The 13,320-nt window shown below is 41.3% G+C and overlaps 2 protein-coding genes across 2 annotated transcripts in view; both read right to left on the reverse strand.

The window, feature by feature from the left end:
* Positions 1-5,956, reverse strand: part of LOC108144545 — a 29,349-nt gene extending 23,393 nt beyond the window's left edge. The window contains exon 1 of the mRNA XM_017269519.2: positions 5,398-5,956. The gene's annotated coding sequence lies outside the window, so the exon portion shown is untranslated. The remainder of the gene's footprint in view (positions 1-5,397) is intronic.
* A 2,613-nt stretch (positions 5,957-8,569) lies between these two features.
* Positions 8,570-12,415, reverse strand: LOC108144995. The gene is made up of 2 exons (XM_017270159.2): positions 11,593-12,415; positions 8,570-10,886 (listed from the first exon to the last, which is right to left on the reverse strand). Exons 1-2 carry the CDS (start codon positions 12,322-12,324, stop codon positions 8,649-8,651), a joined length of 2,970 nt encoding a protein of 989 aa, XP_017125648.1. The 5' UTR covers positions 12,325-12,415; the 3' UTR covers positions 8,570-8,648.
* Between the last annotated feature and the right edge of the window lie 905 nt (positions 12,416-13,320).

Genomic DNA, 13,320 nt, shown 5'->3' on the forward strand with positions numbered 1-13,320 from the left:
TTCTTGTCACACGTACACACGCACCGCCCAACGAACCACCCACCATTTAGCTGCAGTGGCTCCGGTTTTAAAGCGGTATCTGTAAATGTATCTGGTTATGGGTCTGGGTCTGGGTCTGGATCTGGATTTGGATCTGGATCTGGGGTCCGAGTCTGGGGGTCTGGGTCAATCACCTACCAGCGGGTCGTAATTGCAAAAAAGCTCAAGGCACACACATAAATAACAAAAATAACAAAAAAATTAAGAATGTAATATAAAAACCTTTTCTGCTCACCGCTTTTTATTTTTTGCAAGTCGCTTTTTATTTGCATTTCAGCGACGCGACGCAACGCGACGCGACGTTGAGGCAAAAAAGTAAAACAAAAATAAATTCAAGTGCTCCGTCAAAATAAAGACGAAATATAACAAAAAAACGAGAACAGCAGAAATGGGCGGGCAAAAGGCGACAAGCTATTTGCCAGACAACAACGACAACGAACGATAATCAGAAGAATAAAACGCGAGAGAGCCTAAGGCAAACGACACACTGAAAGAGAGCCGGCGAGCGGTAACAAAATAAATAAATTATATAATTTGCTTTGACGTTTGGTCTACCGCCCCCTGACACCGCCCCACCCCGCCCACAGCCCACCGTCCCACCTTCCCACCATCGCCCCCTTTCATCAAACTTTCGGTTTGTTTACACTTGTAATAGTTAAAGTTACATCGAACAGACCGCGTTAGATTGGTTTTGAACCGCGGGGTGTATACGCAATATTACGTATACGTCTCGCTGCGCGCCATTGTATGGAAATCATTTATAAATAGAGCAACATAAAAAAGAAAAGGAAAAAATGCCTGCTAATAGATCATTAGAGAGGATCATTTTGCCAGTGGTGGGCGAATTTCTAAGTGAGGAATGACTTATGGTATTTACGATATGCCCTGGCAGCCCCTTTGATGTCGGGCACATTCTTAATATGATTATGAATGAACTGCATTGAATGAGGGACATATTTTCATTGCCTTATCATTTCAATAATATATATATATATATAAATATTTTTCTGATGTCGGATTATGCTTGTAAATATTAACTTGAACTTGACACTACCTCTAGGGTATGCGGTTACACAAAATACAAAGTACCTTTCCAGTCGGTTTAAAAACCACAGAAATTCAACACATTTTAATATGTTAACGTGAGTTGCTTCCAGCTTTTTTTTCTAGTTTCTATCTATTTTCCCCTTGATTTGTTCTATTATTACTCTGAACTTTTGTTTGTGTTCTAAAAATCCCCTTTACGATTATTTTTTTGAAGTTATATTTCCCAGGAAGAAGTCATTACAATGAAAATATTATATTTTTTATAAATTAAATTACAATTTTGATAGGTTCTTAAACTCTTAATATTGTAAATTATGAAATATTCTTAATTTATGAAAGTTTAACTCCCGTATTTTTAGTCGGGAACATATTTATGTGAGATAAGAATGCAATATGTTAGCCAGATGTAAGCGATAAGAATAGTTTGGAAAATTTTGCGCTATTTTCTGAGACTAAGACAAAACTAATTTCTTGTATTTTATTCTTATGACGATGATTTCTTTAGAATCAACTAACCAATAGCACACAAATGTTTGTTAATATATAAATATTTTGCATTTTAATTATTAAATAATTGAAACTTAATTATATTTGTACGGTTTTATGGTACAAAATATGAATTGCCTTTTTCAGCTGGCTAGATTCGGCTTAAAATTGTCTAAAGAGGGTCAGAAAAATCACTCTCTTTCCCACTTTCCCACCATGTAGCTGTCTCTCTTTCCCGTCCACTGGGCTTGTCTCAGCCGCTGCCGCCGTCGTTTCGACCTGGCCCAAAGCACATCAGGTGGTGGCTGGCATAAAGTTGTCGCAAAAACCAAAAATAGCTCAGCACTCGAGATGAAAGAGAGAAAGAAAGAAAGAGAGAGCAGCTGAAGAACGGGTGAAGGCTGAGAGGGAAAGATAGGGGAGGGAGGGGGAAGAATCGGAGCGGGAAGAACGTGGCCGTTGGAGCACGTTCTACAGAGATTCTCGAGTGCACTTTGCATAACATTCCATAACATGGGTAATGTAATCTTAGACTACGGAGGAACTACTCCTATTAGAACACTATAAACCATATCAGTTTTATTTTATTATTTGTTTGTATTTGTTTACTTACATCATTCTAAGACTATAAGGAAGCAAAACAGCAAAAACATTAATATGAAAACGTTAAAGTAATAACCACTCATATGTATAGTGCTATTAAAATTTAGTCACTGGTTTAAAAAGAAAAACAAATAAAATAGGGTAAACATAAAATGCGATTCTCACTGTCTGCCTCAATAAATAAAGAGCTATAGTGCTGTTTGTGTGTGTATTTCTAATCTCTATACGAAATAAAACTAGTTTGACCTATAAAAACTTTCAGGATGGGAAGATAATATAGTGTATAGTTTCGGTATATTATTGAAAGGTTATCTTGAAACATCGTATAAGTTAAGTAATCAATTTAAATATTACTAATAGTAACGTTAACAATAATAGTGTGCTATGGGGGTGAACCTTTTCTTCAAACATAGCAACTGGGCGTATGCGTAATGTTGATTCTTAAACATTGCGTATACGCCATGTGAACCGCAGTAAGCGAAACTGATCTAAGCGGAATTGATTTAATTAGCATAGCAGCCTAAGATGGCGTCAAGCTATCTCAGCTGTATGCGATCCAATCAGGCATGCTAAATTCGCCACCAATTAAGATTCGGTTTATCGATAAACTTGTGTTTTGGCAGTCCACATTCTTGGCGGTTCGATTTGATTGCCCTTAATTTATGGACGGATCGTTTCAATGTATTTTCATTTAAAATTCTATAATAAAAATATTACAAATTTGTATATTTTCTATTGTGTGAGTTAAGGGATTTTAAAAATTATTAATGCTCTTGCAGAATGTATCCAATTTGGTATTAGCAATCGAAAATATCAATTTAAGAATACAACAAAAATAGTGCTGTTCATTTTAGATGTTAGATGTACTTTTCTTCTTATATTTATTTTTTTTTATGTTTCTTTTTAAGGTTGTAGAAGATACTTGTTAGATGCTTATTATGGTCTTAGCCGTGAAGTAGCTTGCTTTTCAATTTTAAGGAGCATTTTTTGCATTGTACCAGACATATCAAATTTCGTTTCCCTGAACCAACCTTCGTATAATTAGGTTTGATTTGTCAAAAAATATGACATTTGAAATTGCGAAATTTAATATTTAATTTAATTTTTTCAGCTACCCAAGGAGCAGACGTCATTTTTCGGGGTCGCCAGCAATTTGCGGTCATTTTTATTGTCTAGGTTGGGTTATCAATTGCCGCTGCTTAGGTCCGCTTCTAGTACAAGTTCGGCTTTCCTTTTCCCGCAGCTTAGCACCTCTCTTTTTCGTGCCCCCCGCATAAAAAAAAAAATTTCCGTAGCGAGCTTTTGGTTCTCTCTCTGTGCTGCTTTCTACCGCTACCGTACCGCTTGGCCCGCTCAACGCTCAGCGCTCAGCTGAACGACCGCTCTTAGACGCGACGTCAGCAAAAAATTTCCTGAAGGCGACAAGCACAACAAATAATAGAAAAAATGTTTACATATACAAACTCATAAAAAAATTGAAAGACAAAAAAATGGTAAAACAATTAACCCTAAAAAACAAAAAACAATCGGCAAACTTACACATAAATAGAATTATGTATTATAAATATATTTTTTATATTTAACAAAAATATTTTGCGAACACCTATGTATTTAATATTAATTTAAAATTGCTCAGAGATTGTTAAATTATTAGCTTTTTTTTATAGTACACAACATTGAAATATTCACCTCTTTCGTCGCAATTGAAATGCCAACATTAGTTTGCGACGTAGAAATTAATTATCGAACATAAAAAAAAACAATAACAAAAACGAAAAACGAAAAAACTATAGGCGAAGTAACACCGAAAATAATAAAAAAAAGGCGCACACAAAAAAAACATCATCATCGGCAACAGCAAAGAAAACCTTGAGAGCAGCAACAGCAACACGGCCGCAAAAATAAAAAAAAAAAAATGGAAAAGAAAAAACCAAAAAAACATTTTTATTGATCGGAACTCGGAACTGGTAAATCATTGAAAAATTGTGCCCAAAAAATGTCTGATGTTATGCTGGTCCATTTGTAATTACTTTTTAGTGGTATTATCATCCAAAGCTTAATTCTAACTCGAATTTTGTGCTTAATGCCGGACAGTTCAAGGGAGGCTAAGGCCCCATCATAAAGTGCCCCCGCCATATAACATCCATGAATGTTCATCGGAATCCGTTGATCTCGGCTCACCCATTAAGCCGCCGATCTGGAATTTGCTTAGGCGATACGTTAATCACTGAGCTCCCTGCCAATATCACAATATCTATATTTTCCCCTTTTCGTTCTGTGGGTATTTTAAGGTCGATAGAATCGACTCTTGCGTTCTGGCTTGTTTTTTGTTTGATACAAAATTAAATAAACCGAAAAAAGAAACTGGAAATTCATTAATATGTTAATTTTTTTTGTCTTGCCTCATTGATTGTGTCGCTCTGACTGTGTGCTGGCTTTTAGAGTAGGTGTGTGTGTGTGTGTGTGTATGTGTGTGGCTGGGCGAGTGTTAATGTTGGCTAAGCAGATTTTCGGAAGATGACAAACACAGACAGTGGGAATGTTTTTTGTAAATCGAAACTTTTCCCAAGTCAACAAAAAATGAAGTGTCTCGGGTTTCGATCGCGCAAAAATGCGCGCACGCGCCGCTGATTTCAGCACAATGAGATAAGGGCTCGGTACACCATATACATATATACCAACTTGCGTTCAACAATCCACTAACAAGAGAACATCAACATCAGCACAACAAAACCAGAATACTGGCAACATAAAACCAAATTTGGTGATCTAATTGCAATAGAAGTACTTAAAGTTCTCAAATGCACCAACGAGAAACCCCAAATACTAGTACAACAATTTACCAACATTTTAAAGAGTTAACTTTGCAAAACAATGCAAAAACATTGTCATCAGCCCAACATAAAACCAACAACTGTACACCGAATTTAGTGATCTAGTTGCAACGGAAGTACTTAAAGTTCTCAAAAGCACCAACGAATAAACACCAAGTACTAGTTCAACAATTAACCAACATCAGTGTTTGAACACCCTTACATTGGCTTAAAAAAAAATGCAGCTCCAGCATCCGTACAATTTGTTTACCCAACATAGAGTACTTGATACACCAACAAGTTCAACAATACACCAACACCAACATTCATGACCAAAAAATTTCAAAAAAAAAAAGGCCCAAAGATGAATACTATTTTGTATGATTTCATTAAGGTCAGTGGCATCTACCTTCTTTTATAATATTTCTCGACCGCGTTGTTTGTTTGGTTGTTTCAATTCTTTATTATTTTTTTTTTTCGTTTTACACATGAGCACAAACACTGGCACTACACACAACATACACCCGAAAAAAAAGGGGCAGGGGGCAACACGAATATTGTTTGTTGCTTTTTGTTGTTGCTTCTTACTTGTATTATTATACGTTGTTTTTATTTTTTTTTATATGGGACTTTGGGGGGCACTGTTTGATATTCCAATTCCATTCGTTAGCGCGGCGCCATTTACGTTTCTCGAGCGTGTTCTTTGCATTTTAGCAGCGGCCCACGAAAAAGGCAAGAGCAAGAGAAGGAAACCGCTCGCACTCGCACTCGCATTGGTGGCACTGGCATTCGTGCTCACACGTACACAGCCAGAAACTCAAATAAAAATAAAAAAATAATAATAAATAAGAAACAGCGACGGCAGGCGAAGCAAGCGAACCGAACCGAACGGCGGGCCAAGCGAACGTCGCGACGCGTCCGTCCGAACCGCTACAGAAACAAAAATTAATTACATATATTGAAATCACAAACTAAACTAATCAGCCAGACCAGACCAGCGAGCGGCGAATCAGCTGCCCGAAAGCTGCCCGAAGCTGCCGCTCCCGCTGCCCAAAATAAAAGCTTATTCCGCTCCGACTCCGGAGTGAGAGGGACGGCGAAACGCCGAGCGGCAGCGGGAGCGAGCGAGAGGGCAGCAACAACCTGCGTTGAAAAGCTGACGAGACCTTGACTAAGGTTTCCGGCCGGGAAACCCTCGACGAGTTCATGCTCACCAAGTACACTGGCCGAAAATCCACAAAACAAAAACTAAATTTACGAGGAAAATATAATCTACATTTTAGTGAAACAACAGTGTCTGAAATCTCTAGAGATTTCAATTCACTCTTTCGGTCTTTACTGACCAAGGACATCCCATAACATAAGAAGAATTTTATTTATACAGAGCAAAGAGTACGTTCAATCCGACTCTAAGCAATAAGCTAGGTTTTTAAGGAACGGCAAACCATAATTGGCCCAAAAGGCCAACAGAACAGGTGCTCTTAATAAATCCCAACTAAAGCTTTTAAGGTATAATTGAAAATAAACTATTTTTTAAGTAACCCTGTGATTTGGAGGAGATTGAAAAAAATTGTTCTTCCAAATCTCGTTACAATTTTTTTTTTTTGATATAGTTGAAAATGACAATGCGATTTTAAAAATAACATGCATAAATTCAAATATAAATAGTTTAAGGCGAATATGTAATGTTAGTAAATATATAAATTCAGATAGACATTTTTTATTAAAATATAAAAATACTACAAAGGTTTTTTTCACAACTGGTTACGCCACAAAGATAACTTTTACAAACTCAATATGGCTTGGGCTTTGGGACTGTAAGGTAAAATACTTCCAAGCCAGTATGCTTAGTCACTAATAAGCCACTAATAAGACATATCAACTTCTTTCCCGTATTTTCTTGCAGTGTACAAGCACTGAGCGACTTGGCTCTCCTCTCTCGGTGAGCTTTTTCTTGGGGCAGAGACGCGACAGTTTGTCGCTGTTTAGTCTATGAACTTGGCGCTGGCGTCTTACACAATGCTGCCGCCGTCGCTGCTTCTCTACACCACTACACCACTGTAAACACCACCGCACAAGCACTCACACACACACACACAGAGGGGCACTCTCAAAAAAAAACAACACTCGCATTAAACTTTGGGAGGGGGGAGCGGACAATCGTGGGGATCCGGGCTCGACACTAACCTAGGAAGTGAAAACGGGGCTGAACCGCCTGGGAAACCTTTGGGAGGACACTCCGGCATAAGACTAGGGACTACGGAGGCGCCACTTGGCCAAATGGGCCGCTTCCAAATGGGCAACCTTCCACAACGCTTCCGAGCGCGAAGCGACGACGCGTCGTGGGACTTGGACAGATGCCGACCGACTGCCAGCGATGTGGCCCGGTCCGAAGCGCCCCAAAGTGCCCAAGACGTAGGATGAAGTGACGGTCGGACAGCCAGCCAGCCAGCCAGCAGCCAGGACGCTCAGACAGCTTTCAGATCGGAGCTTTTCAATCCACCCCCACCGCCGCCCTCCCTCCCATTGCCCCGAATTCACGAATTCCCGAAGAGCAACAGTAACGCACAGGAGTCGAAAGTGGCTGGGCGGACAGGGCGCATACGCAACATTCGAGGCGAGCGACGCAGCGCGTCAGTCATCTCGCTCGCACCGCAACAGTTGCAGTCACAAAAGTAGATCTCGCTATTAATTCATTTTACTTTCTTTTTTAAGGAGACAGATAATTTATTTTTCTTTAAAGAATATTATATTTCTGATATACAGAGGTGGTCATAAAGTTTTTTCACAATTTATATGCATATATTATTTGATTTCTGTAATTACTTTTGATCATCTCTGTATATTATTACCATAAAGCGCTTTTTAAATTAATGAAAAAGATTCTTTATTTAAATATTAAAATTTTTTATTAAAAAGTCACAAAATTGTTTGTAAAAGCTACATTTTTTTAATATTCAAACTAACATCGTTCTAAAACTAAGAAAACTTTTTTATTGAAGTAAGGACAAAGTATGGTTTTATAAATAATTAAATTTGTATTACATATATTAATGTTTAAAGAAAAAAAACATTTATCACATTATTTTTGTAAGTACAAGTTGATGTAAATATAAACAATCAAGTTCAAATTAAAATTATATTGGTACCAACATTAAGGAACGAATATTTGAAATTTTACTGTGAACATTTTTTTGGTATTACAACCTATGGACTCCAGATGCTAGAATCGCCGCCCCAGCTGTGTAACGCTGCACTCGGCGCTGCTTTGGTTTATGAGGTTTCTTCGGTTATCTTGTGATAACACAATCAAAACAATAAACGCAATAAGCGCAGGAGCTGAGTGGCAAGTGGCAAGTGGCAAGTACCGAGTGGCAGGTGGAGGCGAGTCCAACTAATCCCTGCCATTCGATATGCGACTCTTGAAGTGATTCCCCCGCGGAATCAATTGTTTAAACGATTGCAAATTTTCGATGTAGACCACTTTATCGCAGAACACAGGCATGTCAGTAGGCCAATTTTGATAAGGTTTAGTTAAGAATAAGAAATGTTATTACACGAAAATATAAATTAGTAATTTCTGGGGTCAAATATGTATATATATATTCATATAAAGAGTAACAAACATTAGCTAAACCCAAAAACAAACTCCACGGACAGCTACGATTCGCGCAGGATGTCGAGCTCTTCGGGCAGAGCGTAAATGCGCAGCTCCTTCTCGGTCATCACGTCCTGCAGATAGGGCAGATCCTGCGGCACATACTGGGCGCCGTCCATCAGCAGAGCCTTGTCCCAGGGACATTCGTCCATGGCGGTCAGCAGGCACTCCTTGCTGCGCTCGAAGCTGGTTCTGGTGTCGGACAGGCACTTCAGGTAGAGCCGCCAATAGAGCGAGTTCCTGCGCAGCAGGCGATACTGCTCCTCCTCGACGGCCGAGCGATTCCTGTTCGTTGGCAGGAACGTTTCGAACATGCTGAGCAAACGATTGCGCATCGCCGACTGCACATGGTCCGCCAGAGGCATCTGTTCGTCGTTGGCCTTGGCAAAGCGCCACCGGGCGGCGATGACCAAGTGCACCAGTGCGATGATGCGCGCCTGGGTGCGGATGAAAAGGGCGCGCTGTCGGTGCCACAGCATCGTCTTGAAGCCGGCCCAACACTGGAGCATCGTGAGATTGCGCGGAAACTCGCCCAGTCCACGCACAATCAGCTCCACCAGTTGCACAGTCTTTGGCCTTAGGTAGCGGCCGTTCTCCTTCTCATCCCGATGTCTCTGCACCTCAGCAGGTGGTGAGTGAGGCAACTGCAGCCGCAGGATCTGTATTTCCATGACCTGCTCCCTGAGAAAGCGTCGCCTTTCGCTGTTCTTGGCTGCCTCGGCACTGAGTTGGTGCTGCAGCAGCCCATCGCATGTCTTGTCCACGACCGAGCGATTGAGCAAACAGCGAGCGCGCAACAGGATGAGCAGTTTGTTGGCCAGGAAGTACTCTTCCAGGGGCATCTCATCGGGCAGCGAGTCCAGGGCCGTCACTTCCTCCTTCAAAAGCTCCAATCCACTCTGTAAACTCTCTTCAATCCCCGAGGCCGCCGCTTCAGGGGTCAGCGTATCGGCATGTCGCCCCAAACACACACAGCTGAGCAAGTGGAGTGCCTCATCCGAGCGACCGCATCGGATCAGCATCTCGGCACAAGCCAAGTAGGCATGCATCAAGTCCGGGCAGGTTAAATCGCAGCCCATCTGCGATCCCGTGGCGAAGATCTTCTTGAACAAGTTGAACACACGGTCTTCGTTATCGCTCCGTTCGAGACCCTCGAACTCGCACATGGCCAGTTCCGTGTAGAAACGTGAAATGTCACGATTCGCAGGCAACGACAACTGATTGCGAATCCGCAGGCGTGTCTCCTTCATATGGGTCTTAGTCAGCTTGCCCATGAGCTTGTGCAGCACGACGAGGAGTCGCTGGAATCGCAGCCACAGGAGCAGAAACACCATTCGCTTGCGCTCCTCCATCCTGAAGGCTTCGCTGCACTTGAGCAGCAGGCCGCTTATGGTATCCGCATACAGTTCGTGACCCACAAAGTGCGGCATAAAGCTGGGCGGCACGCAAATCTCCTTGGCCAAGTCCAACAGGGCCAGTTCGAAGCCAGCCATTTGGGTTGGGGCCACGGCATAGGAGTGCCTGTCCGCCAGCGCAGCGAAGAGCATCTCAATGGCCTCGGACTCGCCGAACTCATCGTTGCGTGGATGCAACTTGGCCGCCAGGCAAGCGCTCCGAACGAACGGCATTTTGGTCAGTTGAACCACCAGGAGCAGCAAGTGCAAACGGTTCTCTGGTGATTTCAAGGCATGTGCATACGGCACCACGTCGTCGCTGAAGATGCAGCGCTCTGTGTCCAGTCCACCAGCCAGTGCATCCGTCGTCGAGTGCGCCGACTGTGGATAGGGCAGGTAGCAATAGGCCTGACGCAGGCGCTCCACTCGCGTCCAGATCTCGAGCATCGGCATGCCGGAGCGCAGCACCATCTCCTCGTATTCGATCAAATGCCGTTCATTCGCCGCGCACGCCTCAAAGCAATCCACCGTCAATCCCGGGAAATTCAACTCCAGCGACAAGCGAAGGAGGGCAAACATCTTGTTTGCGTTGCCCGTTTGGCGCAGGAACAGCACGCAGTTGTGGAAGAGCTTCAGCATTATCCGATCCGTGTCCACGGTGGCCAATTCCCGGCTGTGCTCGTCGGTGTGGCCCACGTGCATCCTGCGCATGCAGTAAGCGTAAATCCGCAGCACAGCGGGCACATTGCAGCGCGCCATGTTGCCTTGGGTCACCATAATCAATGCCGTCCACAATGTGTATTCGAAGGGATTCCTCTCCAGCATCTTTGTGAAGCGGGCAGCGACCTAAGAATAAATATATATCATATATTACTTTTTTATGTTACTGAGATTGATTAAAGGAATTTGTCATTGACTTTGTGTTAAATTATACTAAATTAAGGTCGTTTTATGCGATTTGAGTAATACGATTTCGGTTTTATTATAATCGCCCAACTATATCATATATAAAAAATAAATTTATTGTAGGTTAAATTGTAGATTAATCTATAAAAAAAAGAGCAAAATCTGAGCAAATTGAATTGTTTTTAAAACACAATATTTAATACAAAAGTTTGTTTATATCCACAAGAGTATATCAACTTTGGCTTGCAGAGTTCGCTTTCTTTACTTCAAATTTAAAACAAGTTTATATATTTTTTAAAAACGCTCAGAATCAAATATAAAGCAGACTTTTTGGTGGTAAAGAAAGTTTGGGTTGATAATGGCAATGATAAACTTGGCAGCAAGTTGGAAACTTGGAAACTTTTTCTTTTAAATTATATGGGTAAAGACTATCTAGTAATATACTATAGTATAGTATATACATATAGTTATTAAGTGAAACTATTATCCCTAAAAGATAGTACAATGATAGTGCAGCTTTTACAGACTACATATGGTTTATTACTTAACCAATTCTTGGGTATGAAAGAATTCTAACCCATAAAGTTGGAATAAAAGCAAGCAAATAAATGCTAATAAAAAGCAATGATCTAGAGCCATGGATTACCTCACTGGCTTGATAGGTGGCGTTGGCCACGTCCGTGTAGAGCCGCAGGATCTGCTCATTGGACGGATGGTGCTCCAGGGCGGTTTCCAGGGTGTGCAGCTGGTGCTCCGCCACCGCCAGCCGATTGGCCTTGTCCAGATTGAGGCCCAGCAGGCGGTGCAGCTGCAGCCAGTGCTCCACCGTCTGCGGCTCCCGCTGGACGAGCACCTTGCTCTGGATGAGCTGCTCCTGGAGGCGGGCGACTTCCTCCACGGTGGGATTTGAATCGCAGGGCTGGTGATTGCTTCGGGTGTAACGACTGCTCTTCGCGGAAAACTTGTAGCGATCGCGATGAGTGTGGTCCTGATCCCGGAGCCGGGTCATCCGGGTCTTGTAACGTGGTCGCGTGGGTTTTGTCAGGGTGCTAAGGGTTCTATAGTTCGAGTTGCTCTTTTTGTCCACATAAAACTCATCGTTGGCATCGAATTCCAGTGGTTTTGCCTTCACCGAGTCCTTTGTTTTGGCCAGGATTTCGGGTGCTTCTTCGGTGGAGTCCTCCTCGCTGTCTGTAGAGCTGTCCGATATCGGTGCCTGCTTCGCTATGTAGTTCACATCTATATCTTTTTGAATGTAACTCTCGTTATTTTTCCAATCCGCGCTCGTTGTTCCCGCCTCTTTCGCTGGATTGTTCGTTTCTTTCGCTCCCACAACAGCTGAGGGCTGGCCAACGCCATAGGCGGGAAAGAGAGACATGATCAACAATTACTTAACTTATTTAACAAGAAATCTATTTGAATTCGGCTTGGTAAACACCAATTTTGTATTTTTGTTTTGTCTTGGCATTTGTTTTGATTGTGAAATATATCGATAGGCTCGAATAATCGATAATCATGGCGGTACCCAACAGGGACTTGGTTCGGAACTTTGGTAAATATAGCTTTGACTCAACCCTTCAATGAATACTCCCAATATTAAATATATAAATGCGAGCTACTTAAAATAATGTATATCTAGTATTCGGAATATAACTTATTTATTGGCTTAATAAGGAAGTTTTGGATATATGGCTAATTATGTAAGCATAAATATTATCTTATTGAAATATTTTGAAAAAAGCTCGCAATATATATCTTATTGTTTTAAATTTATATTTAAAACATATATTTCCTGCCTGTATATGTTAAAGTTAAAATGGTGTGAGTAATTTTTTACCGTCTGTGACTAATAGTTAAGCAAAAATGTTATAAATAAGTCTATTATAGTCATAGATCTTCAAACAAATGAAAAGGCGCACAAAAAATAAAAAAAACGGTGTTTTTCCAACGCATCAGCCATGTCTCCACTTCTGGAGACATTTTAGCGGAGTCGCCAACCATTTCGGGGTAGACAAATGCGGTTTTGAATATTTGGGCATGATTAACACTTTTCAGGATATCCCGCCCATCCACGAACCCCACAAAGCTATATCCATGTAGATGGATGAATAGCATCAAAAACGAAGTTATACGAAATGCAACCACATACAAACATATATATACAAACGCATGTATAATGTGTGTTGTTTACGTGTAAGAAACTTGTAAATTTCGTCCGATTTTTGGATTGACCTATTTAAATGACATTATTTTCGCATTATAATGAGGGGCGGGACTTTTCATTTTTGCCCCTATTTTAATAAAGTGTGGCTAAATTTTGCAATGTATTTGACAATTTATCTTAAAATAAATTTTTCAAATCATTTTTACAATA

The sequence above is a fragment of the Drosophila elegans genome, unplaced genomic scaffold (assembly GCF_018152505.1).
Source record: "Drosophila elegans isolate 14027-0461.03 unplaced genomic scaffold, ASM1815250v1 contig_149, whole genome shotgun sequence".
Taxonomy (NCBI): domain Eukaryota; kingdom Metazoa; phylum Arthropoda; class Insecta; order Diptera; family Drosophilidae; genus Drosophila; species Drosophila elegans.